At 57.9% G+C, this 26,129-nt stretch overlaps 3 protein-coding genes and 1 long non-coding RNA gene across 9 annotated transcripts in view; 3 read left to right on the top strand and 1 right to left on the bottom strand.

Moving 5' to 3' along the window:
• The first annotated feature begins 2,058 nt into the window (after positions 1-2,058).
• DMAC2 (distal membrane arm assembly component 2) lies at positions 2,059-7,780 on the top strand. 3 transcript variants are annotated; one of them, XM_040457187.1, is made up of 6 exons: positions 2,059-2,116; positions 3,417-3,613; positions 5,016-5,096; positions 5,866-6,002; positions 6,097-6,259; positions 6,680-7,780. In XM_040457187.1, the coding sequence occupies exons 1-6, from the start codon at positions 2,099-2,101 to the stop codon at positions 6,855-6,857; spliced, it is 774 nt and encodes a 257-aa protein (XP_040313121.1). In that variant the 5' UTR covers positions 2,059-2,098; the 3' UTR covers positions 6,858-7,780. The 3 variants fall into 3 exon arrangements, with proteins under 3 accessions (XP_040313121.1, XP_040313119.1, XP_040313120.1); XM_040457185.1 differs by lacking the exon at positions 2,059-2,116 and adding an exon at positions 2,123-2,289 and having other exon boundaries at positions 3,377-3,613; XM_040457186.1 differs by lacking the exon at positions 2,059-2,116 and adding an exon at positions 2,123-2,291.
• A 2,785-nt stretch (positions 7,781-10,565) lies between these two features.
• B3GNT8 (UDP-GlcNAc:betaGal beta-1,3-N-acetylglucosaminyltransferase 8) lies at positions 10,566-12,556 on the top strand. 3 transcript variants are annotated; one of them, XM_040457182.1, is made up of 3 exons: positions 10,566-10,667; positions 11,051-12,316; positions 12,546-12,556. In XM_040457182.1, exon 2 carries the CDS (start codon positions 11,083-11,085, stop codon positions 12,274-12,276), a length of 1,194 nt encoding a protein of 397 aa, XP_040313116.1. In that variant the 5' UTR covers positions 10,566-10,667; positions 11,051-11,082; the 3' UTR covers positions 12,277-12,316; positions 12,546-12,556. The 3 variants fall into 3 exon arrangements, with proteins under 3 accessions (XP_040313116.1, XP_040313115.1, XP_040313117.1); XM_040457181.1 differs by lacking the exon at positions 12,546-12,556 and having other exon boundaries at positions 11,051-12,486; XM_040457183.1 differs by lacking the exon at positions 12,546-12,556 and having other exon boundaries at positions 10,592-10,674; positions 11,051-12,486.
• A 293-nt stretch (positions 12,557-12,849) lies between these two features.
• Positions 12,850-26,129, bottom strand: part of BCKDHA (branched chain keto acid dehydrogenase E1 subunit alpha) — an 18,194-nt gene continuing 4,914 nt past the window's right edge. The window contains exons 2-9 of one of the 2 annotated variants that reach the window (XM_040457179.1): positions 23,390-23,572; positions 23,197-23,283; positions 19,353-19,461; positions 16,656-16,817; positions 14,833-15,039; positions 14,499-14,640; positions 14,122-14,293; positions 12,850-13,391 (exon numbers count right to left, since the gene is read on the bottom strand). In XM_040457179.1, coding sequence (XP_040313113.1) covers positions 13,221-13,391; positions 14,122-14,293; positions 14,499-14,640; positions 14,833-15,039; positions 16,656-16,817; positions 19,353-19,461; positions 23,197-23,283; positions 23,390-23,572 — 1,233 coding nt within the window. In that variant the 3' untranslated portion in view covers positions 12,850-13,220. Of the gene's footprint in view, positions 13,392-14,121; positions 14,294-14,498; positions 14,641-14,832; positions 15,040-16,040; positions 16,581-16,655; positions 16,818-19,352; positions 19,462-23,196; positions 23,284-23,389; positions 23,573-26,129 lie in introns of those variants that run through there. The other variant, XM_040457180.1, reaches the window with a different exon arrangement.
• Positions 20,262-22,654, top strand: LOC121018501 (uncharacterized). Its single transcript, XR_005785198.1, has 3 exons — positions 20,262-20,374; positions 21,041-21,149; positions 22,408-22,654. It is a non-coding gene; the product is annotated as an uncharacterized LOC121018501 (long non-coding RNA).

The raw sequence follows: 26,129 nt of genomic DNA, 5'->3' as shown, positions 1-26,129 counted from the left end.
TGTGGCTCAATCAGCGAAGCAGCTGACTTTGGCTCAGGTCATGATCTCGCGGTGTGGGAGTTCGAGCCCCGCATTGGGATCTCTGCTGACAGCCTGGAGCCTGCTTGGGATTCTGTCTCTCCCTCCCCCTTTCTGCCCCTCTCCTGGGCTCTCTCTCACTCTCTCTCTCAAAATAAATAAATAAACAATTTTTTTAAATGTAAACCAGGAATTTCTTGGGCCTTATGCTGAGCCATGGTGCTGCTGGAGACCAAGCACTTCCTGATGAAGCTGACCAGATTCTTCTAGAAGTGCTGTTTGTCATGCAGCGTGCTGATCACCCTAAAGAAGTATGATGGTCAGACTAAACCCATTCCAAGGAAAGTTCTGCGGAGGGCTGCGAGCCCTCAGACAGCAAGTGTCTGTTAAGAGCTACTGATGGCAAAGATTAGCACTGTGGGAGCTCTGAAGAAGTGAACAAGTTTCAGATGGCTTACTCAAACCTACCGAGAGCTATCATGGATGGGCGGAAGGAGGACAAAAAAAACAAGAGTAAGAAGAATGAAGCAGCACAGTGAAGGGCACCAGAGTTCCAACTAACCACCAAATTACTACACTTCCGTTTACTACACTTGTCGTTTTTTACATTTGGCCACAAAGCCAGGTTCCTGGTTCCCCTATAACAACTTTTCATGTGAGATTAGGGTCATTTTGGACTGCAGCACGTACAGGGTAGTTGTAAGAAGCCAAGTTTACTTTATCGTATTTTTAATTTTCTTAATGTTTATTTTTAATTTTTTTTAATATTTATTTTTGAGAGAGACAGAGTGCGATTGGGGGTGGGGAAGGGGCAGAGAGAGAGAGAGAGACACACACACACAGAATCCGAAGCAGGCTCCAGGCCCAGAGCTGTCAGCACAGTCTGAAGCGGGGCTCACACCCACGAACTGTGAGATCATGACCTGAGCATAAGTCTGACGCTCAAACGACTGAGCCACCCAGGCACCCTGTGAAGCCAAGTTTAGTTTAGAATTGGCTAGTTGGTCTGTGTTGCATGGTTGCATATCCCGGAATTATAATGTCTCTGTAGCTATGGGTGCAAAAAAACAAAAAAAAACAAAAAAAAACGGATCATTAAACCTGTTATTTATTCGCAAAAAAAAAAGTAAATCATATCATGACATGCCCCTGAGAATGGAATAGGGCACAGTCCACTTCCTACCCGCCTCTCTGACCTAGTCTCCTACTTCTCTCTGATAGCTGGTTCCCACCCCTGGGCCTTTGCACTGGCTGTTACAGCTGCTTGGAACACCTTTCCCCTAGATCTTTGAATGGCTGTTTCCTTCTTATCCTTCATCTCCACTTAAATACCACGTCTTCAGAGAGGACTTTTTACTCATGTCCTGACTCCCTAGTCACTGCCTATTATATTGCCTGTTGTTATTTGCCTCTTATCAAACGAGTTACCTAAAATTATCTTGCTTATTCTTTTGTTTCTTGTCAATCCTTTCTCAGCCATGGAATGTTGACTCCCTGAGATAAGGGCTTGGTCTTTCACCATAGTAACCCCAGTACCCAAAACAGTGTGGGCCACGTGCTAGATACTCAGTAAACACCTAAATAATTCTATCCACAAGACTTCATACTCAATCTTCACACTGAGAGATGGAGTTGAACTCCAAACTTAAATTGTAGACACATCACAGTACTTGTCTTGAGACCTCATCTCTCTTATCCTGAAGTCTAACCGCACCACCCACTAGACCTTTTCCTTCCCTGATCCTGGTGTAAAGAATGACTCAGTTTCCTAGTCAGTGTGAAAACTGGAGGAAGAGAGCACCTCACGGGGACTGTGAGTACAGTCGGAGGAAGGGTACTCTACCAGTCTACCAGGAAGGACTAACCGCTATCTCCTAGGAAAAGCCTGCAGAGTCTGATTGTAAGGACCATGGAAATGGCAGTGGGAGGAATCCCTAAACCGGAGTAAAAAGTGCGTGTGCCTTTAAGAGGAGAGTCGGAAAAATAGAAGGGGCGTCACCCTAGGAAAAGTAGTCTCAAACTCAATCCAGCGGGTGGACTAAGAAAAACCGGCCCCTTCCGGTTTACGTAGCCTAGCAAGATGGCGGCGCCCAAGGCGGTAAGTGACCGGATCTCCATGAGCCCCCAGATTGAAGCCTGCTCTGCTGTCTCAGCCTTCAGGGTTTCTGTCAACACCCAGGAAGCAAGGAGCAAGAGACAGCAGAAGGCCTCTCCCACTAAGGCTCGCGATGGGATCGCAGACACGCACCCTCTGGGGGTCGGGAAGGATCGGTGTGAGTCGCAGATAGTCGAGGCGCTTTAGGGAGGAAGCGGGGCGGAGACTTGGCTGGGGGAGCCAATGGGGAAGCAGGGAGTGTGTTCCGAAAATGGCGCATCCAGCCAATCAGAGGGAGGGATCGATTGCGGGCTCTGTGAGTTGGGCTGGCGAGTGCCTGGGAGTGGGACCTGCAAAGGAAGGGGGTTAGGGAGCGATTGGAGAAGCCAGGGTTTGAGGGCCTACGGTAAGAGACAAAAGGATACAGTTGAGGAGAGCTCATGGGACAGTTCGGAATTTTTATGGAAAAGCAAAGGGATGATGGGAATTGAGGACAGGAAACAAAGGGTCAAATTTAGCAGTTCTGAGGGAGGGACCTAGGGGAAATTAAGGGAAGAACTTGGGATATTCCTGGAGGGAATTTAGGAAGACCTGAGTAAAATCAAGGAATGGGTTTAGGGAAAAATAAAGTGCGAGGTTGGAAACCTGGGAATTTTGAGGAAAAATAAGGATTTGGGCAAATTGTTGAGAAAATTTGGTTGAAACGGAGGAGAAATTGGAGCAGGCTAAGAGAAGACTGGAGGAAGATTGAAGAGGAGGTAGATTAAGGGTGGTTTGGAGAAACCAAGAAAAATTAAGATTATATTTTGGGGAGGGGCGCCTGACTGGCTCAGTCAGTAGAGCGTGGGACTTTTGATCTTGGGGGTTGTGAGTTTGATCCCTGCATTGGGTGTAGAGATTGCTTACAAATAAAATCTTTAAAATATATATATTTTGGGGAGATAGAAGTGGGTTACTTAGGAAGACTCCAAGGAAAATGGGGTATTATTAAGGGGATATTTTGTGGGAAATTAAGAGCTCAGATAATACACAAACATAAGGGTTTGGGGAAAGATCGGTGGAGAATTGGGATGACCAAGAATGGCCAAATCAAAGAGAGAATTTAGGATTGAATTTGGGGGAAACATGGGGAAATCTGGGGGGGGGGGTGTCCCAAAAGCAGAATTTGGAAGTTCTGAAAGGAGAAATTTGTGAGCCAGGAAGCAGTGTTGGGGTGACAATTCATGGACCAAGAACAGGGGTATCTGGCTCTGACTCTCACAGGACACTCCAGGCTCAGCGTCTCCTTTCCCATCCTCCCCAGTCCCTGCACCTGGTGGCCCCAGTATGGAATGGGGGTACCAGGGGCATCGGTGGCCTGAGCAGGGTGGTGGCCCCCGAGGGCAATCAGAAGAAGGGGAGGTCGCTGCTCCAGTTCCTGGCTGACCGCTTCTATGACGTGGAGGCTCTCAGGGACCACCTGCTCCGAAAGCGGGTGTCGAAGGTGCACCAGAAAAATCGGTGAGAACCCTTGGCCAAAAAGACCCTGCTGCTGGGCCTTACCAGGGAGAACTCAGATCCTGCCCTTGTGACTCCCGGACAGCCGTGTGGCTTCCATACCAGCCCTGACCAGTTGTATCTTCATCTCCAGCCACACCCTTCCCAAGGGTTCGAGCTCATATGGGTGACCTGCTGCCCACCATCTCTTGGAGGCACCTCAAGACATGGATGGCACCTCAGACTTAACATGGGGAACAGCAAGCCCTTGATTTGCCCCTAAGAAAGTCTGTTCACCCCCAAGCCTTCCCCATCCCAGGAAACAGCAGCACTGTTCCCAGTGTTTCAGGCCACATTCCAAGGAGTCCTCCCTGATTCTTCTTTTGTCTTCCACCTCTAGCCCACCAATAAAATACTAGATCATCGCAAATTTGACCCATTGTTACTGGTCCTCACTATTTTAGTCTGGTCTGAGCCCCTTCATTTTATGGTTAGGGTTAATGCACTAATCTCCTAAACTGATCCCCCTTTGCCTCTTCCAGTCTATGGTCTATAAATCATCCAAAGGACTCTTAAGAAACTAAAATAGAGGGACTCCTGGGTGGCTCAGTCTGTTAAGCATTGGACTCTTGGTTTCAGCTCAGATCATGATCTCACAGTTCTGTAAGTTTGAGCCCTACATCGGGCTTTGCACAGACAGTGTGGAGCCTGCTTGGGATTCTCTCTCTCTCTCTCTCTCTCTCTCTCTCTCTCCCCCCCTCTCCCTCTTTCTCACAATAAACTTAAAAAAAAAAAAAAGGAAAACACTATTTTGCTTAAAACCCTCAAATGGTTTCCCCTTGCAACTAGAATGAAAGCCACACTCCAAGGCCTAAAATCTGAGCCTTGAGACCCCTACCCCTACTCCCCTTATGCCTACCAGCATGGTGTCCACGTGGCTATTTTTTTCTGCCATCCTAATTTGAGCCTCTGAGCCTTTACGCTAGCTGTTGTCCCGGCCTGGCAGGCTTTTGCCTTGACCTTCGACTTTCTTCCCACCACTCAAATCTCTGCTCAGGTGTCACCTCCTGCATGAAGTATTTCTTAATAAAGTAGCGTTCTGCTTCCCCACCCCTGACCCAAGGCACTCCTGGTCAGTCCCTCTGTGTTGTTTTCATTGTGGAACAGAGTCTCTCTGCAATTCGCCCTTAATTTCCTGGTTATCTGTTTCCTTCTGTATATTAGCTTCACAAGGGCAGGGGCCACTATCTGTTGGTGCCCAGCACTGAATAGATACCAGTAAATCCTTGCAGCCTGTGTCATCAGTCTGTCTGTCTGCATGTCCCAGACCTGCTGCTGCAGACTCTGGGCAGCACCGGGGCATGGTGGGGGAGGGGTGCGGGGGGACCTCCTGGGGCCGCACCCTCAGCTACTGTTCTCTCCACAGACCCTTCAACCACATCAACCAGCGATACGGTCCCTACGTCGCGGGTGCCTATTTCATCCTGAAGCAGGGAGGCGCGGTCAGGTATGATGGCACAAGTGTCCGAAGTGGGCTGGGGGGAGGCCGTGGAGCACGGACCCCGAGGCTCTCCTGACTCCCCATGAGCTCTGGGCTCCAGCCCCTACTGGCTCTAGGGCTTGGGGCTGGTTCCTGAACTTGTTCCGCTCTGTCACCTGTAAAACGGGACAGCAGTTGTACCCAGCCTATGAGGTTTGCTGCAAAGATTCAAAGCCATTTTGCTACCAAAGCACTTGGAACAGGCCTGGCACAGCACACGTGCTCAGTAAATATCCATGTTTCTTTTCTTTCCTTGGCCCCTTCCTTTCTCCTTCTTCCCTTCCTCCTCCTGGTTTTTCTCCTCTTTTTTTCTTCTTCTTTGAAAAAGGTCATTTATGGGGCGCCTGGGTGGCTCAGTTGGCTAAGCGTCCGACTTCGGCTCAGGTCACGATCTCACAGCCCGTGAGTTCGAGCCCCGCGTCAGGCTCTGGGCTGATGGCTCGGAGCCTGGAGCCTGCTTCCGATTCTGTGTCTCCCTCTCTCTCTGCCCCTCCCCCGTTCATGCTCTGTCTCTCTGAGTCTCAAAAATAAACGTTGAAAAAAAAATTTAAAAAAAAAAAAGAAAAAGGTCATTTATGCATCTACCCCTCATTTTGTTCCCATGAAAACTTTCAGGGCCTGATGTAGAGTGAGTGCACCAGATCCCGTGGGACCATGTCGCCCGGGGCTGGGAAGCATCCTCTGGAGGCCTGGGGAGGGGGGGGGTGTCCTGCTGACACCCCTCCCCCCCTTCCAGGTTTCAGGGCAGGGAGTGGATCCGGCCAAATCAGCGTGGCCACTTCTCTCTGGACTTCTTGAAGTTGCAGGCGGTGCCCGTGGAGGCCGTCGATGCCAGCGGCTGTGCCATCAACTACCAAGGCCTGGACAGCCTCTGTGAGTGCGGTGGAGACGGGCAGGGCCATGTGTTTTCCCTTTGGCGGTGGGTTCCAGAAAGGCCCTCAGTGCCGTCCCTCCTGCCCCCTTGCAGTGGCCCTGAAGGAGCTCCAGTCCCTGTGGCTGCAGCGCTGCCCCCACGTGGATGACTGGTGTCTCAGCCGCCTCCACCCGCTGGCCAGCTCGCTGCAGGAGCTCTCGCTGGCCGGCTGTCCCCGAGTCTCTGAACGGGGCCTCGCCTGCCTCCACCACCTCTGGTGAGACCGCGGCTCAAGCCAGGGTGGGGGCTCCCACCCGACAGGTGCGGGAAAGCGGGGAGGGGGCCCGTCAGGCAGTCCCCGTGTCCCTGCCGCCACGACTAATCCAGAGCACGTGTGGGGTCGGCACAGATGAGCAGTCGCGGTGAATCTGTGGCAGAGGGAAAGGATGCCTGGTTTTTCTTCCTTTTGGTTTCAACGAAGACCCCGTGACATTTGCACTGTTGTAAACAGTAGGAGCTAGAGTGTGCGTCCGGGATTAACGTGGTGGGTGTCGTGTACTTGAGCCGCTCTAACGTTTTCTGGACCCTGGAGGACTTTACTGTTAAGGAGCTGGGGGCTGAAGTGGGGGCTGGCACACCCCCTCCCCCACACAGAGGCCATCCTGACGCGGGCCTCCCCCTTGGTGCCTCCTCTCAGGAACCTCCGCAGACTGGACATCTCGGACCTCCCTGCCGTGTCCAGTCCGGGCCTCACTCGGATCCTGGTGGAAGAGATGCTTCCTAGTTGCGAGGTCCTGGGGGCCGACTGGGCCCAGGGCCTCAAGCTGGGGCCAGAGGAGCAGCCTCGGGACACAGCCGGCCCCACCCCTGCCTAGCCCTCGGCCAGCCACCGTCAGGCTGGATCTCAGCGGGACCCGGCGGAGTGTCCCACGGTTCCCCATACTTCTGGCTTCCGTCGGGTTCACTCGGTGTGGGGGTTGGGCTCTGGCTGGCTGCATCCTGGGGGGAAAGGTCACAGCTCCTGTCTCCTGTCAGGAGGCTCTGTCCACAGGCTTCTCTCCTGGGTTCCAACCAACAGTCGCCTCCTCCTGCCTCTTCAGGCCTGGGGGAGGGTTACCAGCCCCAGGAGCTGTGCTCCCCCCACGGTTTCCCCACACCTGCCCACTAGCACGTAAGAGACTCTGCTCTTGTGTCCAGAGACTCTCCAAGTATCTTTATTTGAGTGTGCTGCTGCTTCCTGCCCGGATCTGGCTGACACGGGGGCGCTGCTGGCACGCTAGGGGACGGGTCTTCGGGGTGTGACACCGCTCAGCTCACCGCAGGCTACGGCATCCCTGGCCTGCACTCACGAGATGCCGGGAGCGCCCCAGGTCCCACAGTGTTGCCGCTTACCCACGTATTGGCTCCAAATTCAGCGTTCTCGTTTGCTCCGTGAAAACTGACCTGGGCCTTTGCTAAGTGGCACGAAGAGGTTTGTCAGTAGAGGGTGCCCTAGAGGTTCCAGGAGGAGAGGCTTTTGCTTCCTGGTTCCTGACGACGGTGGTGTGCTCACTCTTTGGTCTGGCTCCCTGCCCTGAGTGCTCAGTGGTCAGCAGCTTCCCCTACCCACCCCGCCACCCCCGCCGGCAGCTTCAGAGCTGTGCCTCCACTGAGGCACCTCCCTGCAAATGACTCTCCACGGCACCCCACCTGGGGGACCTCCAGTAAATGCCGAGGCACCTTACCAATGAGTCCCTGTTATTTCAATTTGCCATTCAAGTCAATAATTCTTTACATTAAACTTCACCTGCTCAATTTACTGTGGGGTGTTTCTCTCCTGACTGGATCCGCGCTCATACAGCACTGGCATCTGGAGTGTTCCAGGAGACAGACTCACAAAAGCTGGGATTTGGGGTTGGTCCTGTCCTGCCTTTGGAGCTCAGGGCTGAGCTCTTGGGTGGTGGGAAGCGGGATGGAGAATTCCACGGCTGCGGTGGCACCACAGTCAAGCTCTCGCCTGGGGCTGTGATGAGGTGCCAGCTGAAGCACGTGTCCCGGGAGCCCCCGGGGCTGCCGCACCTGACCCATGTGACGGTAGTGACAATTCTAAACATAGGTGCTGGACACATTCTTTGGCATGCCCTTCAGTGCTCACAGACAATGACAGGCTCAAGTCTGTTGGCTTAGCTCAGGCCAGGGTCTGAGAACTGGGGAGCTTCTGTGACTGCCCCCCCCTCAAAGTTCTCCCAGCAGGTGGCCAGAACTGAAAACACAACCTAGAAGTCTGTGGGTTGTCGAGTTACGACGGTTGGATTCCCAGCCTTGACAAGTTTCTTATGTGCAAGCGTGGGTGCTGACTGGTACGCGAGGGACCCAAAATCTGGAATGGGGCCGTCTGGTTGGAATCAGAGGAGACAGATGATCTCACGCTCCCAAGTCACTAGAGCTTCCCTTCCCAATGTCCGAGGAGCCCAGCAGCCTTCCCGTGCTTAACAACCCTATGCTCACCTCACCCAAGCAGAGGCCTTGAAAGCAGGCATCTACGCCCCCGCAGACTCCTCACAAGCACCCCTGCTATCACCGGACCCACAAATACCAAGGGTCAAATCTCTGCCCTCCAGAGTGCAGACGTCCGCCGGGACCCAGGGCGTGCAGCTTTCTACACGAGAAGAATTGCAAGATTTGCAAACATGTAGTCAGAAACCGTGGGACACCGGGGTCTAAGGGTGTTAGACCAGTGACGGTGGATATCACACAGATGGGCCAAGTTCACGGGTCCGTGGGCACTTACTAGAAGTGATGAGTTAGCTAGTACAGCTGGGTGGTTCTAAGGGCTCTCTCCGGTCGGCTGACTGGAACTTGGACTCCAGTGTGGCCTGCAGTTAGGAGAGAAGCCAGAGAGGCCCTGACGTAATCTGGAGGGGGGGGACCCAGCGCTGAGGGAGGTTGGTGTTGGACCGGGCTGCTCATGGTTGACCTGCAACCTCCCCCCAGCACTGTGTTCCACAGGAAGGCAGCTCTTCACTCTCCACGATGGACTTTCGATGGACTTTCCCTGTTCCAGTTCCATTAACAACCAACGCTGTACTCTGAGATTTCCAATCACCCCCCAGGAGGAGCAGCGTCAGCCCTGGTGGCAGGACCTCTCACCCCTGGGAGAAGCTAGATTCTTCTCCCAGCCCCGCGTGGGGGTGGGGGTGGGGGAGGCCTGCTGGGGAGACCCTTCCAGGGCGCTCAGGGCCCTGCCCCTGGCTGTCTTCTCCCACTCTGGCTTTCATTGCATCAACACTCGGCACAAACTTCCTCTGTGCGCTTGGCCTCCAGCGGCTCCCGCGGGCTCCATTACTCAGACTTAGGGGGAGGCGATCAGCTCCGGACAGATCCGCTGCTGCTGACAGGGTGCCGAGGAGGAGACATCAGAGGGTCCTCCCAATCCAGGGTGGAGTGAAGGGGGTCAGGCCGAGCTCAGAGGGGCCCTCGGTGCCACCCAAGGTTCCAGGAGGTCTGGGCTAAGGAGACCTCGTCTGCCCGCCTCCCCAGACAGCTGCAGCAGCCCCAACAGCAGAGGCCCCCGGAGGGCAGGGACGTAAACACAGGCAGACACCCTCTCCTGTCCCGGGGGGCCGGATGTGAGTGTTCCTGGAGTCACGGTGCAGCTGTGGGTGGGGCTGGAGTGGGGAATGGGGGAGGGATGGATCCCGCCCCCGTGAGGCAGACCCGAGGCACCAAAGGGGTGGAGGAGGTACCGGGGCAGCTGAGCACCAGGGCCCCGGGTGCCCTCACCCCACCCTCCACTGGCCTCTAGCTTGGCTCCCCCTTCACCCACCCCTTCCCTTTCCATCAGGTCCCCTCCTGCTCCTCCCTAGCTCCCTTCTCCACCTCTCCCCGGGCTCTGGCTGTCCGCAGGCGCCCTCTTCTTGGTCCCACCCCAGGGTCCTCCATCTGCCTCTGCTCTCTCCCTTCCCGCCAGGGGCACCTGGCTACCCTGTACCTCACTCCCGGTCTCCACGTCCCTCCCCTGCCTCTCCCCTTGCAGTCCTCTGCTCTTTGCCTCCCCCTCCATCTCTCCTTTCTCCTCCCCCGCCTGCCCCTGAGGTCTCCCCCATCCCTCCTCCTCCACCAACCCGGCCCATTCCCCATCCCCACCCCGACTCCTCCGGTGGCCACAACACACCCCATCTCCGGCACGGACGGCCCATCCCCTCAGCACGACCCGCCGCCTCTGCGGCCGGGCGCCAGCCGCCCGCCTCCCCTCCCAGCTCTGCCACTTTGGGACTCTTGCCTGTCCCCGGGCCATCTCGGCACTACCCAGCTCAAGCTCAGGCCTGGCCCTCAGCCTCAGCCCCTAACCCCCAGACTCTCCCAGGCCCCTGGCTCTCCCTGCCTGGCCTCGCCAGGTCCCCCATCTGTGTCTTTGGCCACCCTGAACCTTTCCGCTGTCTCACCAGAAAACCAGCCCCAACACGCCAGAGCCCCATCCCTCAGGTCGGCCTCCTGCCCTCCCTTCCCCTCCCCTCCTCTCCTCCCTCGGCCCCGCCCCGGCCCCTCCCGGCCCCTGGGGCCCTGAGGCCTCCCTCCCCGCCTCTCCGGACTGGCTGGGCTGGGCTCAGACGGCTGCACCGCAGGTTGGCGAGAGCTGAAGGGAGGGAGCGAGGGAGGGCCTGAGCTGAGGCCCGGACCGGCGCAGGCGGGAGCTGGACCCAGAGGTAAAAGGTCGCTGGCTCCCCTTCCCTGGGGTGGGGAATGTTAGGGTGAGGGAGGCTGGCTTTCCAGGAGGTGGAAGGGCTGACCCCGTGATTCTGGCGCCTGGTGAGTGGACCAAGGGGGGCTGGAAAGGCCAAGTCCCCAATCCCCCAGTGCGGGGGGGGGGGGGGGGGGGGGGGGGGGGGGGGGCTGCTGCCTGCAGAACAGGTCAGTGGAAGGGGCTGGGCTCAGGGGAAAGAGCAGGGTGTCAGAACGAATGGGAACTGGATTCCAAGGTCAGAAATAGGGAAGAGGTGGGCGGGTTCAGGGTCTGGGGCTGAGGGGAGCGGGCACAGGGGCTGGCAGGGACTGACCCCCGACGCAACCAACCGTGGCTCCTCTACAGCTCCCGCGGCCGCCCCTTCCCTGGGCTGGGTCATGCGCTGCCCCAAGTGCCTTCTCTGCCTGTCAGCGCTGCTCACGCTCCTGGGCCTCAAGGTGTACATCGAGTGGACATCTGAGTCTTGGCTAAGCAAGGCCTACCGGGGACCCCAGGGCACCCCACTGGGCCCCACACCAGCCACCCCCGAGCCCACCCTGCCGGCTAACCTCTCTGCCCGTCTGGGCCAGACCAGCCCGCTGCTCTCTGCATACTGGAACCAGCAGCAGTGGCGGCTGGGGTCCCTGCCCAGTGGGGACAGCGCTGAGGCAGGGGGCTGCCGGGCTTGGGGGGCTGCCGCTGCTGCAGAGATCCCAGACTTCGCCTCCTACCCCAAGGACCTCCGCCGCTTCTTGCTGTCGGCGGCCTGCCGGAATTTCCCCCAGTGGCTGCCTAGAAGTGGTGGCGGCCAAGTGGCCGACTGCTCAGGTACGGACGTCCCCTACCTTCTGTTGGCCATCAAGTCGGAGCCAGGGCGCTTTGCAGAGCGACAGGCCGTGAGGGAGACGTGGGGCAGTCCGGTTCCTGGGGTCCGGCTGCTCTTCCTGCTCGGGTCACCAGAGGGTGAGAGGGGGCCTGACCTAAGCTCCCTGGTGGCCTGGGAGAGTCGCCGCTACAGTGACCTGCTACTCTGGGACTTCCTCGACGTCCCCTTCAATCGGACGCTCAAAGACTTGCTGCTGCTGGCCTGGCTGGACCGACACTGCCCGGGCGTGAGCTTCGTCCTGCAGGCTCAGGATGACGCCTTCGTGCACACACGGGCCCTTCTGGAGCACCTGCGGGCCCTGCCCCCTAGATGGGCCCGAAGCCTCTACCTGGGTGAGGTCTTTACCCAGGCCAGACCCCTGCGGAAGCCCAGAGGACCCTTCTACGTGCCTAGATCCTTCTTTAAAGGTGAATACCCGGCCTATGCCAGTGGCGGCGGCTATGTCATTGCTGGGCGCCTGGCACCCTGGCTGCTGCGGGCAGCGGCCCGTGTGGCCCCCTTCCCCTTCGACGATGTCTACACTGGCCTGTGCTTCCGGGCCCTGGGCCTGGCACCAAGGGACCACAAAGGCTTCCTCACAGCCTGGCCAGCAGACCGCACTGCTGAAGCCTGTGCTCTCCGGGACCTGCTGCTGGTGCGGCCCCTCAGCCCCCAGGGTAGCATTCGGCTCTGGAAACAGCTGCAGGAGCCTCAGCTCCAGTGCTGAGCCTGGCGGAGCTGAGGAGAGGAGGGCAGCACAGACCTGGGTCTCTCACTCAGCCTCTCCTTCCGGGCCTCAGCGTGAAGGAGGAATTCTAGAACCGTGACTGCCTGAGCCCCTCCTAGGTCCTCCCGGGCCAGGGGACGGGGCAGCCGGAGGGAACAGACTGTTTGTGTCTACTTTTTGTGTTTGAAAAACACGCACTCCCCACTCTGAGGCCTGGAGTGGTCTTTGCGCCTGTGGGGCCCCAGAGTAGTTGACAGAGCAGAGCCCAGCTGCACCCCGGCATTCACACTGGACCCCTCCCCACCCTTACTGGGCAGGGCCAGCTCTGCCAGCCTCATGGTCACTTTGCTGAACAGCAGTCTTGTCCCATCTAGGGGAGAACAAGAGACCATCTCTGGAGGACCCCACCCCCACCCTGTCTGCGGATACGGACCCTCCGCTTGCTAAAGTTTCCGGGGGAAGTAGATATCTCAACAGCCTGGCCTTCTTTATCTAGAGTGGAGAAACAAGGTCCCAAACTAGTCATGCTGGGCTCTCCTCCCACCTCCCAAACTCCAGGAAACAGACCAGCAGTGGCACAGAGCCAAACACAGAGAGTTTATTGGCCACCTGCTGACCACCTCTCACTTTGAGGGAGTGACTTCCACAGGCTGACCCGCCACGCCCACCCCAGAGGGGCTTCTAGTCCTGGAGGCGTCCTGGCCCAGCCCCTGGGAGAAGGCACTGTAACAGGCGAGGAGGGGGCTGACGGAGCCCCCTCACCCCCACCCAGGGTGACAGCCTGGAGGAGTGGAGATGGTTGGCTGGAGTCCCGGCCCCAGTATTTCAGAGGGGGCTGGCTGGGGAAGCAGGGTGGTATCCTGCAGCTCCCTGGGCACCCCCCAGAATGGGGCTGCCCCTCGGGGGAGTTGAGGTGGGTGGGGGTGGGCTGGGGCAAGCGGGCCTCACTTCTCGAAGTGGTCCAGGGGGTAGTGCTCGCCGTAAGCCTGGAGGTGCCGGGCCAGGGACTCCTGCTGCTTGCGAAGCTGGGCCGGCATCTCCTGGTACACGTCAGAGAAGAGCAGGTTGGGGTTGGGCTTCGGCTTCCGCTCCGCCTGCTCAAAGGCCTCCATCACCTGTGGAGGGACGTGGGACAGTAGACAGGCAGCCGGCTCCCCACCCCCGACCTGTGGGACCCCATTGAGGGGTCAACCCCCACTGAGCTGCTGCCTTCCCATCTGGACGACGGAGGAGATGAAGACCCAATAGTGCTAAGAACCAGCAGCCAGATCAACATCCCCCAAGCCCGGCCTCCCCTCCCCGGCAAGACCAGGCGCTGCACGAAGTACAGGAATCGGTTCAGCCTCTTGGCACAGGCAGAACCAGGCAGTAGGCAGCTCAGAGGGGAGGGAACCGAGGCATGGAGAAGAGGGGGTACGCCACGACAATGTCCTCAGGGCCCGGGCCAGGGTCTGCCCTTACCACTGGGCACACAGCCCTGGCTCCAGACACCCAGGCCGAGGAGGGCGGCACTTGGACCCGAGTGGGACGCTCACAGTGCACATGGATTAAGTCACCTAATCTTAATCACCCTCTGACAGCGACACCCCAGTGTCGCTCTTCAGATAGGAGGGCGTGGAGGGCAGACATCATACCAAGGACACAGTAGAAACGCATGTGCCCAGGCAGCCTGACGCCACAGGCCACGCTTAGAGACATCCCTGGAGCTGTCCCCAAGTCTCCCAGTTCAATGTCCCCCAAACCCAGCCTCTCCATCCCTCCAGAGTTCTTCACCCAGGCACCACCCCCGAACATCCCCCCGCCCCCCACACCGGGGCCTGGGTTCCAACAGAGGGGGGTCCCCACCTTCTTGCGGGACTGCTTTCTCCAGGCCTTCTCCTGCTCGTCGTCCCACCAGCCTCGGCCCTGCAGGTAGTGCCGCAGCCGGGAGATGGGGTGGTCCTGCTTGTCCCAGTAATTGACCTCGTCCACCGAGCGGTAGGCCGAGCTGTCGTCACTGGTGCTGTGGTGCCCGATCCTGCCAGCGGGAGGGAGCCCAGGGTCAGGTTGAAGCCTCCTGGTGTGGGTTCAGGAGGGAGGGGGGCGGACTAGGGGAGAAGGGCCGGCACTGGAACAAAGGCAAGGACGGGGAGCCAGCGTGGGTGATGGGGTCATGCTCTGGGGACAGTGACCAGTGCAGGGCAGATGCTGTCAAGGCAGTGGGGAGGACAGGAGGCAGGCACCTGTAGGTCATGGCCTCAATGAGGAAGGGCTGGTTCTCAGCCACGGCCCGCCGCCGGGCCTCCTTGGTGGCGTTGTACACGGCAAACACATCGTTGCCGTCCACGCGGATGGACATGATGCCGTAGCCCGGGCCTCGAGCAGCTGTAGGGACAGAGGCAGGTCAGGCCCCAGGGCTCAGATGAACAGAGTGGGGAGGGGGGAGGAAGGAGAGGGGAGCAAGCAAAACAGCGTCCCTGCGACCACCCTTGTGCCAGACTCCACAGGGAAAGGACTGGGCGGGGCGGGGGGGGCGGAGCATGAGAGCAGGTGGGGGCGCAGCTCACAGGCCCATACCGATGCCGTCCCCGCGGTACTGCTCAGAGGTGGGCGTGGAGATGGCATAGCCGTTGTTCCGGCAGAAGAAGATGACCGGGCACTCGAGGGTGGCGGCGAAGTTGAAGCCGGCGTGGGCATCCCCCTCGCTGGCCGCCCCCTCCCCGAAGTAACAGATGACCACTCTGTTGGCGTTGGCACGCTTGGCCGCATAGGCCGCCCCCACCGCTGCAGGGGGAGAGGGGGCTGAGCGGGGGCAGAGCCACACACTGCCCCCACCAGGCTCTGGCCTCTCAGCCGAGGGCCGCCCTGTCCTTCCACTTGGGCGGCCTCCTCTCTGACTCCTAGATGTGCCATTACCCACACCACTGCTACCTTCAAAACACAGCTAGAATCTGACCCCTTCCCGCCTGTTCAGGGCAGAATGCCCACCCAGTCACCTCTTGCAGCCTCCCAGCAGCCTCCTCACTGGCGCCCCACCCCACCGCTGGCTCCCACCTGCTCCCCTGGGGCGGCCAGAGGTCAGTTAAAATGTGAACCAGGCCGACATTCCACCCCAGCGACTCTCGCCCTGCCCCCTGCGGCCCCCCTTCCGCTCCAGGCAAAAGTCAAAGGCCCAGATTCCCCTGGATCTGCACCCTCCCCGCAGCTCCCCAGCCCCTCCAGACCTCTCTTACACCTGCCCCGCAAGCAAGCAGGCCGTCCAGCAGGCACTTGCCTCAAGATCCCACATGGCTCCCTTCCCCCTACCCCCACCGCAGTCTGTGCTGAAATGTCACCTCTGATGCAACCCAGGCCTTCCTCCCTCACACCCACTCCCTCTGGCTTTAGTTGTCCCTGCGGGACTCCTCACCCGATGCACTTCTCGTGCTACTCCTTCATGCTTACTGTTTGTCTCCTTTCCTCTACCCTGGTGTCAGCCCCAGCGGGACTGAGGTTTCTGTCTCTGGCTCACTGTGCCTAGAATGGTGCCCACGTAGCAGAGACTTCCTACGTGTGGCCGCTGGGCGGCTTAACAGTACTCAAATGGAAGGTAAGGGCCAGGGCCCAGCCTTACGGAAACCCTGCCCACCTGGAGGGAACGTGCCACCTCCTCTCACAGAGCCACTCTGCCCACTTCCCACTCGTGCTCCTCACACAGAGCACCAGGAGCCAACACATCTGGACGGGTCTGCCAACCAGCCCACTGCTAAGCCCCACCGACACACCAACGCATGTATCTTGGCCACCTCGGAGCAGAGAGCCGCGGCCTAGCCTGGCCCTCGGCCAGACTGTAGGGTCCAGAGGGCAGGGAGCGAGGCTGGGTCCCATGGTCTCTGTGCTGTGTGGGTGCAGGCCTGGCCCCTGAGGGGTCTGCTTCTCAGCTGTCACCTCTGACAAAAGCAACTCGGACCACTCTAGGCACCATGGGCCTCCAGAGTAAGCTTCAGGAGAGTCAGGCTCGGAGGAGTGAGGCAGAGCAGGGCTGGGGCCAAGAACCCAGCTCTGGCGCCACAGATCCACACTCGGAGTCCCTGCTCTTCTCGCTACCTGCCAGACGATGCTTTGGCAGGAAGCTGGTGCCCACTCAGTCACACAGTGTTGTTTGTTGCTGAGCGGACAAACGGGACAGGCACACGTGTGGGGAATCAAGAGGGTGGTGGCCATGCCAGCTCAAACCTGCCAAACCGGAGCCCTCCTCTGAAGACAACCAGATGAAGAGTATCTGGAAAGTCTGCAGCCCGGACCAGCGCTCCGACCCCAGCACCAACCGGAAGGCTGCCCACAAGGGCTGCAGAAGGGCTGGGGCTTGCGCAGGGGTCCGACGCTGGTCTGTGCGTACCAGGCCCGGGCCAAGTCCTCACCCTGCGGGATCTGCGTGGCCAGTGGCGAGGAGATGGTGACGAAGTGGCGCTCCTTGCAGCCATAGTGCACGGGCATCTGGCGCCCCTTGCCCAGGTCGCTCGCGTTGCCATAGCACTGGGCCATGAACAGCTCCAGGGGGTAGTCCCGGTACATTAGCACACCTGGCGAGGAGGAGGCCGTGTGAGCCTGCAGGCGGGGTGGGGGGCAGACCGGCCCTTCCTGCCCGGGCTCCTGCTCCCTATAAAGACAGTCAGGGAAATGGATGCAAGCAGGGGAGGCAGAGTCGAATGCTCGTGGGGACCAGGCAGGTGAGCGGACAAAAAAGCACAGGCCTGTCCCAAAAGGGAGGCCACTGTTCTGACCATCTGACTACTGCTCAGGGAAGCCAGATGGCCCAGTTCTTCAAAAGAAGGCAAAATCTGGCTTACTTTTATTTTTTTTTTTAAGGAGAAAATGCCTGATTTTTATGTTTCAACTAATAAAATTACTTGATAAATTGTCATACGAACCAAATAATACTATTTGTCACACTAGGTCACAACTTCTGAACTAAAGAGCCAATACTCAAACATGTTTATGGCTGTAAAATCCTTTCTTCCAACAAAACCTCACCACCAAACGGAACCGCTCTGGGTGAAGGGGGCCTTGACTGCTAACTCAGAGGACAGGAGCGGGTGGAGATGGCCCTGGGATGAGCAACGACCCACTCTGGCGCCTGAAAAGGGGAATGATTGTCACACCCACACCTGAGGGGCAGCCCTGGGGATCAAGGACCTCCCTGGAAGCACCCAGAACCTGAGCATTACAGAGTAGAGGTGGTACATGCATTTCCGAATCTTTTTCTTTACTGCAGAACCCTTTCTTCGTCTGACAACTTACTGGGGATCACATACCACGGGAGTCACATTTTGTGCAGCGTTAAGCACAGCTTCCCCAAATAACTGCCACGTGAATATAATATTTGGTGCCAAGTGCCTTTATTTGGAGCACTTTTCAGACATTAACTTGATCAATCCTCCCGACAACCTTCCGAGGGAAGTGGGATTATTCTCCCCATTTACAGATGAGGACACTGAGGTAGGCAGAGCTCCCATAACCAGCGGGCTGGAGCGCTAGTATGTTACATGGCTCACACTTCAGCACGGAGCCTGAGGAAGGGCGGCGGGGGGCTTGTCTGTTTATCTGCTAACGGGGAGCCACCGTCGAGACACGGTGACTGTGGCCCGGACAACCAGCTCTGCAAGTACGCCACCCAAAATGAGAGTTGGGGTGAGGGTATTTGGGAAGACTTTAGCCTTCACCTTTCACGTAACTGGATGTGGGATTCTGTCACACAACACAAATTCACACCCAGTGTGGCCACGCTGTACCTAAAACAGATCAAAGAGGAGGCGCTCCGCTGAAGCAGAAAAAGGGGGCTGTGTGTGGCGGGGGGCTTCCCCACAGCGTGGTCCAGGGTCCACAGTCCACCCCGGGAGCACCCGCAGTCTGGGGCAGGAGCCGGCGGGAAGTGTGAATCCAGATTCCTGGGCCCAGGTGGTTCCGCACCAGGAAACCCCAGGTCCAGTGGCAGTTACTGCGCTAGACGGACACGTGCCGCCTCTAAGATCCTTTTTATGAGCCCGGTGCCACAGTCCGCACACCACACGCACCCTTGGTTTATACCAGACAGCCCTGCGTGGGCAGCACCACGGGGGGCAGCGCCGGGGCGGAGGAGCGAGGGCTGACTCCGGGAGACCCCTGCTCCCCTCCTCAGGAGGCGTGTGGCCTGGGCACGGGGACTCAGCCTCTTCGGCTTCCTACGCCCTGGCACAGACAGGAAACACGGCTGCCGGGGGACTCCTTCCTGCAGTGGGGTCGGGGCAGGTGAAATGAGGTCGAGCCTCCACTGCTTCCCGCACGTGGAACAGCACCTTGGCCTTTAAGACCCCAGTGAGTGTCAGCTATTGTTGTGAGCATCCTCGTTCTCCCCACCTCCAGGTGGGGACTGAGAGAGGCGGGACCGGGTGCAGGTCTGTGTGGCTCCCTCCCCACTGAGCACGCACCCCCTGCCGCTGTCCAGGCGGGACCTTCCTCAGGGGCCTCACCCCGTGAGGGTACTTCACCACCTCATCTCTCAGCTCCTTCCGTCCTGTCACTCACTCGCTCAGAAGGGTGCCAGCTCCTGGCTGGCACTTCCAGGCCCTCCCATCTGCTCTGCTCCCTGAAGGACACAGAGCCTGGAGAGGCCAAGAGAGTCCCGTGCTGTGGACAGGGGTCCCTGTGCGTGTCCACCTGTAGTCAGGCTGCCGTCACTGCACACTGCTTGTATCCCTCAGGGCAGGGGTGGCAGTACCGTCATTAACTCCGCGTTGGAGACCAGAAAATGGAAGCTCCCAGAAGAGAAGCAACTTGCCCCAAATCTGCTAGCTGGTAACCAGCAGGGCACGGAGCGGTCGGGAGCACGGGCTCTTCACTACAACACTGCCTGGACTCCAGACAGCCCCACAAACTCCTGCCCCTGGCTTGGCTCATTCCTGCTCAGAAAGCTCTTCCTCCAGCTCCTTAGACCTCCCTGGCATCACGCTGCTCCTGGAAGAGCACACAGGGTAGCTAACGTGGGCCTCGCCTTCCCACCGGGAGGGACTGGGCCTGACTTGCCTCCATGGGGACCACAGACCCAGGGCCCCAGCATCTGCTCCGCAGGGCAGACATACCTGCCTCCCGGTACTGGCCAAACACCAGGTCCGTGCTGTCCAGCGCTGCCGCACTCCCCACATGTGTCCCCTCCTCGCCATAGTTGGTCATGTAGAAGGAGATCCGGCCCTGGGGGTGCAGGAGGGCCCGGAGGCCCGGGCTCAGTTATGCTGGGCAATGACAGGGAACCATCCAGATAACTGACCAGCTTCTGGAGACTTCATTAATCACCACACGCTTCCTGGGCCAGGACAGGTCAGAGTTCCTGTCTTCCTGGAGGGACTGCCAGACTGCTTGAAGCCAGAGCAACAGGGCCATGCGATAGGAGGCCAAGCCGGTTGTCTGGCTCACCACAGAGGGGCCTCAGGGTCAAATGCCTGAGCCGAGCAAAGGTGAGGTTTCCAGGCAGAGGGAACAGTAAAGGCCATGAGGCCAGAATGGCTGGGGCAGAAAGTGGGAGGGGTGGGGACAGACCAACAGGGAGAGGCAGTGCCCAGGACCATAGTGAATGATCCGCATCCTGGACTTTACCCTGAGAACCGTACCCACGGTTCTTCTCAAGGGAGCAACATTTTAGAAAGGTCTCTCTGGCTGCCATGTGGAAAACGGATGGTGGAGACAGGACAGAGTGCAGCCAGCCAGGCCAGAGGGGGCGGTGGCCCGGGAGGGGCAGGGGGCAGGCAGAGGAGGGGCTGGGCGAGCCTTAAGAAGCAGAGTCAGAGTGCCAGGGAGCGACAGACCCTACAGGCTGGCCACACCGATGCCCTGGCCGGCTCCTTTCTCCTGGGCCCCCCAACCCTAGAGCCTGGAAAAGCCAGGTTCCCAATCTCCCCTACAGAGGTGACCACGGGACACAGATCCAGACAGAGACTTAAGAAGTCTGCTTTTGCTTTCTCGACAAAAGGGCCCACGGGAGCTACAGCCAGGCCTTCTTCCCGCCCTGCACACGGCCATGAGGCCAGACCTGTGGCAGCCGTCTTGCGAAAATGAGGCAATAAGTGCAGAATGAAAGCCAACTCGCCCACGATGGGGGAGCAGAAAGGTAGGAAGTCTGGCTTCCTGACACGGTGCTGAGCAGCAGAATGGATTTCTAGGGTAAATGAGACAGGAGAAAGTGATGGCGGGGTGGAGAGAAAGGAGCAGGGATGAGATGCAGGTCTCTGGTTTGGGCAAATGGTGGGTGGCGGCAACCTCCACTGAGAAGTGGCCTGAGGGAGGAAGATGCCGAGGTCATGTCTGGACAGGCTGAATTTGGTGTGGGACATCCCAGGCAAGAAGCCAAGTAGATCTGGGGCTACGAGGTAGAGTCTGGCTGGCGATCTGGGGCACCCCTGGCACACAGACAGAACTGAGCTCCCCAGGACCACGTGTAAAGTGAAAGAGCTCACGCCGGGACGCGAGGGACGGCCACCGCCCAGTCCTCATGCGTTCTGCAGGCCTGGCTTCCTGTCATGGCGGGAGAACAGATGAATAGTGCTAGTGCTTTCTTCTAAGTGGGGAGCCAATTAAAAGTTAATGGGCCTCCCAGAGCCAAGTGGGCAGATGCTGGGTGCTGAAGGCCTGGGAGGGCTGTCAAGGGTGGTGTGGGGAGGAGCCTGCGCACCCTCCCATCCAGGAAAACAGGGCCTGGCGAGTGGCAGAGGTCGCTGGTTGCCTACCCAGTATCCTATCCCTCTTCCTGTTTGTTAACAGAGATCTCATTCCACAGGCAGCAACCGCCCAGATGAAGAGACCACAGTGCGGCCTCCTTGCAGCTGAGAGCAACCTATGCAGTGTCAGATGCTACTGGGTGGGGCTGCCTGCAAAGTTCTAGAAAGGTGGGTATGGGAAGACAGCTGAGATACGCCACGTCTGACCTGTCACTTTCCTTCCACTTCCTGCCTAAAATGAGGTGGGATGGAGGGAGCTCCAGTGGCTACTTGGATCATGAAGGGCCCTAGAAGCCAAAGCTGGGTATCCAGTGACATCATGGTGCCACCATACCAGCCCCAGACCACCTGTTTTTAGACTTCTTTGATGCAAGATGGAAAACCTAGCAATCTGTTTAAACTACTGCATTTGTTTTTGTTGGGACTGGGGTGGGAAGGGCCTGGGGAAGTCTGGTACTTACAGCTCAACGGAAGCCTAGCTAGCACAAGCTGAGCCTTGACGGGTGAGTTGATCTTACTGAGGCCTTCTCTGTGGCAGTCAATGGCCAAGGGGCTTTATGCGCTGGGCCTCACAGAAGTGAGGATTGATAGCCCCAACCTTGCCATCCCCCCTTTTTAATATACTGAAGAAACTAAGGCAAAGACAAGAAAAATCTCCTGCCCAAAGTCACACCTCTGATTGGACCCACATCCACTGGATTCCAAAGCCCCTGTTTATGTAGCCCACACAGGCATGAAGGGACCCAGGCACGTTGAGGCAGGGGAGGGATGGCCTGGCCCGGCAGTAAGGCTGTGGAGAGGGGAGCAGAGAGGGAGCGAGGCCACAGTGGAACAGGAAGGGCCAGACCTGACCCTGTGGGCTGGGGGAGCCCAGGGAAGTTTCTGGGCAGGTTTCAGGGCAAAGGTACTTACTACTCTGCCTTGGAGAACCCATACCCAGTGCCCTGTGAGTGGGAGAGTGGGAGAGTCTGCTCGGTCCTGTCCTACAGAACAGTGGGCCTTATGCTTTAGTCCACAGGGGGACGGCCTGGGGGCTTAACATAAATGCAGGCTCTCAAGCCCACCCCTGCCCCTGACCCAGCACAAAGGCCCACCACCCACCATTCTTCTCCCCCTTTCCAACAGGAACCCCAGAGCCCTGGGAAGGACGGATTCCACTGCTCTCTTCACTTGGTTCCTGGGGATGAGAGCATGGTCCTCCTGGCTGGGGACTGGTTGAAGGCAGGGTCTGTGACCAAAGCCCAGACAGTGAACATTGGCCCTGGACTTTTGCTGGAACATTAGGGAGCAGACACTCTCTTTCCACTGCTCAGCAGAGAGGATAATCATTGTGAGGCTGACAGGGTTATGATAAGCAGGGTTATGATATACGATAAAGCTAATATTTACTGAGTGCTGGCTGAACGTCAGTTTCACTCTTTTTAAGGCCATCACATGTGCCACTGTCAATCCTTAAGCCAATGGCATGAAGTAAGTACAGACGAGAAAACTGAAGACCTGACAGATTAAGCAACTTTCCCAGGGCCGCAGAGCCACAGAGTGACAGATGAAGACATTGGTTGCACAGTCCTGCTCCAGAGCCCACCCCCTGATCCCTTCTCTGCCACTTCTCCTCAAGCCTAAACCTTCAGAAACGACTGCTGCCTAATAATGAAGGAAGCCAGGGTGAAAGAGAGTAGAAAAGACACTGGGAGAAAAGAAATGGGTCTGAGAACATCGAGGCCCCTGGATCCAGCTGTGCCTGAAACCAGACCTTCTGAACTTGGAAATTATTTGAGTCAATAAATTGCCTCTTTGTTAACACTGCTTTGATTGGGTCTCTGCCCACTGACACAAACACTGCTGAGGCTCACGGCACATCTGACACAGGCAAACCAGGAAGCACAGAGGGTCACCCTGTTTCTCAGGGCTGTGAGCTCCCAAGGGGAAGGCCCATCAGGTACTCTCTGCCTGTACTCTCTTGGCACAGCCAGGCCACCAGCCAGGTGCACAGGAGGTATTTTTAGTGATCTGGTCCATCCTTCTGCCCGTGGGCAGTACCCTTCCCACACTCTCCCTCCAGAACACCAAGAGAGAACCCCAACAACTTTAAGGACTCCAAGACAAAGGATCTCTATTCTACCCTCTCCTCCTTGGGAGTCATCTTCTGGCCCGAACACAGGCAGGGCGACCTCAGGTAATTCCAAGCCTCCCTCCCCAGCCTGTCTCCACGCACCTGCCGCTGGGACTCGTAGAGGATGCGGTCCATGGTGTTGAGCAGAGTCATGCTCTTGTAGAACTTGAGCACCGTCTCCTGGGGCAGCTGCAGGTGGAGGCACAGACAGATGTAGGCCAGGTGGGACCAGAGAGGAGATGGACAAGGGGCCTGGGTGTGGGAGGCACAGGGTGGGAAGGAGGGGGCCTCTCACGTGGGGATCCTCGCTGGGGTTGATGATCTGGCCCTGCCGGTCCATGACGCGATAGACGGGGATCCCAGAGATGACATTGGGCTGGATGAATTCTAGCTTGTCTACAAACTCCGCCGAGGCCCCGGGGAACTGGGGCTTGTCATCCAGGGATGGAAAGTGCTGCTGCTCCTGCCTCTGGGGGTGCTGGGGAGAGAGGAGGGTGAGGGTGAAGGAGAGGGTGAGGGTGGGGAGACCCATGTCAGGAGCAGCAGAGGTTCCCCTGGCTCAACCTCATAGAGGCAGGCAGTATGGGCAGGCCCCAGAGGACCCTGGGGCCTGATGCACAGGGTACAGATCCCAGCTCTGCCACTTTCTCGACGTATGACCTTGGGCAAGTTACTAGAACTTCTTTATGTCTCAGTTCCTCATCTGTAAAACTGGGGCGAAAATAACATCTAACCCACAGGGTAGTTGTAAACACTAAATGGCTCAATAAAGTAGTAGGCAGATCAAGAACTGGCAGCTGTTACATCAGAGGCCCAGACGCTTCACCCTGGCATTCAAGGCCTCCCCAGTCTGGCCAGATATACCCTCTCTCAATCTCCCACCGCCATCACAGGCATCGCAGGCACACCCTCCCCCAGCACCCTTGAATCAGCCAGACAGGCTCTTCGCTGACCCTGTACAAGCAGGCAGCCACCCAGAATTGAGTAAGTCTGTGAGCTCTGAAGTGTCAGCCTGCCTGGGTTCAAACCCTTTGCTGGGTGACCACAGGAAAGCGACTTCCCTTTTGCACCTCTCTCCCTTCCCATCTGTAAAAGGGAGGCGACCTCACAGACATGTCATGAGGCTCAGGTGAGATCATGCACATGAAACAGTACTTGCATACTTGTAAGTCATACAGCAAACACTCAGACAAGTATGGATTATCACTTCGACCACCACATGACTACACTTGGCTCTTTACTAGAATGTCTCCCCACCCCCGCTGCCCGCCAACTTCCATGCTTCAGTGGCCTCTCCATTCCAGTCCTAACCCCCACCCTCCAGGCCCAGACTGACGCATTCAACAAATATTTGAGCACCTGCTTTGTTCCAAGCCCTGTGCTAGGTTTGGGGGACCTTAGAGAAGTCAGACATCTGTCACTGCTGCCCAGCAGGGAAGACAGCTGCTGAACAAGTACAGCTGAGGCTGAGTCGTATTCGCCCAGGGGAAGCCTTGAGTGTGGCAGAGTGGAAAGGAGCCAGGCTTCTCTGAAGAAGCAGCATGAAAGCAGGAGAGCTGGAGGACAGCTAGGAGTCAGGGCAAGAGCACCAGATGCCGGGGGCACAGAACACGCAAAAGGCAGGACGTGAGGGATGGCCTGTCACTTGCGTGTCGCTTGCGGAACCTAGAAGGAGTTCAGAGTGGCTGGTGGGGGGTGTACCACCTCCTCAGCGGGCTGGGAAAGCCCTGGAAAAGGCCATGAGAAGCCTCAGGCACTGCAGGGTGAGAGCCCACCCCACTTCTCAGCTCTGGAGCTGGGCAGCCGTGAACTGGTCTCTCGTCTTGGTGCTGCTCCCCTTTATCAAGCACCTGCGGGCTGCCAGCTGAGCTCTGTGCCCACAATCTCACTGAGCCCTCAGCGCATGTCTGAGGCAGAGACTCTCTGCCGTGGCCCTTGAGGACTGAGGAAGCGGAGATACTGAAGCAGGTAAAATCACCTGCACCAGAGCTAAAAGTGGGTAAGTCAAGACCGGGCTTCCATCCCAGGCGGGGCAGGCATTCAGACCCCCAAGCCACGCTCCTAACCCAACAGCCACAGCTGACCCGGTTTCCACCATCTACAGCTCACTTCCCGTGACCGCTAGTGATTGTGGCTTCACCTCCAAGAGGAGCCAGACAAGAATGACCCAGTTTGCCATGCGCTGGATCTCACACGTGTGCACCCAAGTGTGCCCCCCACTCCTCCTCCTCTAATTGCGGAGAAGCATCCAAGGATCCAGCGGGGGAGCGTAAGCACCAGTGCATTTATCTGCATTTATGGTTGTGAGGAAATAGAGGAAATTACACTCTCAACGGCAGGGCAGGTCCAGGCCTGCCAACAGCATGGCAGACTTCCCCTCCGCTCGCAGGGGAAGCAGCTGAGCGCTTGCAGCCCGGGCGTCCCCCTGCTGAGCACCCAAGGCTGGACCTCTCCGTCCACCCAGAGGATCAACTGTCTGCCTCCCACACAAATCACAAACTCCCGGAGGGCGGGGAGCGTGTCTGGGTTGGTTTACACAGCAGGCACTCAACAGGCCATTATTGAAGGGACGGATGAATGAGCGGTTAAGTTCACGGGCTTTGGAGGCTGACCGACCTGGGTGCCGGTATCTTAGCTTGCCCAGTGGGTCTACGCAAAACACACTGTCCCTGCGAGGTTCCTCATCTGTAAGAAGGCTGCATGGGGCTGTTGTGAAAAGTTCCTGAGATGAGACACACAAAGGGCTCAGCACAGGCCTGGGACACATTATGAGCTTGGTAGAAAGGGAAAAAACCCAAATCTGACAGGTAGGAAACGGGGAACACAAAGTGGCCGGCACTTTGGGAAGAGCTGGAGCGAAGGATGGGCAGCACCGCGAACAGGACCATAGCAGCAGACAGACCACGGAAGAGGAGGGCTTTAGGTGAGGGGCCCACAGGGGGCAGAGGACAGGGTTACAGGCTGAGAACAGACTGGGCTGTTAGGACAGGACTCTGCCTGCCTCCAGAGGCTGGAGAGCCGCCATCAGGGCACCC

The sequence above is a fragment of the Herpailurus yagouaroundi genome, unplaced genomic scaffold, assembly GCF_014898765.1.
Source record: "Herpailurus yagouaroundi ecotype Mexico unplaced genomic scaffold, PumYag 220, whole genome shotgun sequence".
In the NCBI taxonomy this organism is placed as follows: Eukaryota; Metazoa; Chordata; class Mammalia; order Carnivora; family Felidae; genus Herpailurus; species Herpailurus yagouaroundi.
The sequence above is the reverse complement of the archived record's forward strand: the minus strand, read 5'-3'. Positions and strand labels throughout refer to the sequence as shown.

Bases quoted from the DNA above. Each gene is read 5' to 3' on its own strand.
- DMAC2 (XM_040457185.1), top strand. From the start codon at position 2,135: ATGAGCCCCCAGATTGAAGCCTGCTCTGCTGTCTCAGCCTTCAGGGTT. The intron at 6,003-6,096 runs GTGAGTGCGGTG...GCCCCCTTGCAG, and splicing joins CCAAGGCCTGGACAGCCTCT to TGGCCCTGAAGGAGCTCCAG. The intron at 6,260-6,679 runs GTGAGACCGCGG...GCCTCCTCTCAG, and splicing joins GCCTGCCTCCACCACCTCTG to GAACCTCCGCAGACTGGACA.
- B3GNT8 (XM_040457182.1), top strand. From the start codon at position 11,083: ATGCGCTGCCCCAAGTGCCTTCTCTGCCTGTCAGCGCTGCTCACGCTC.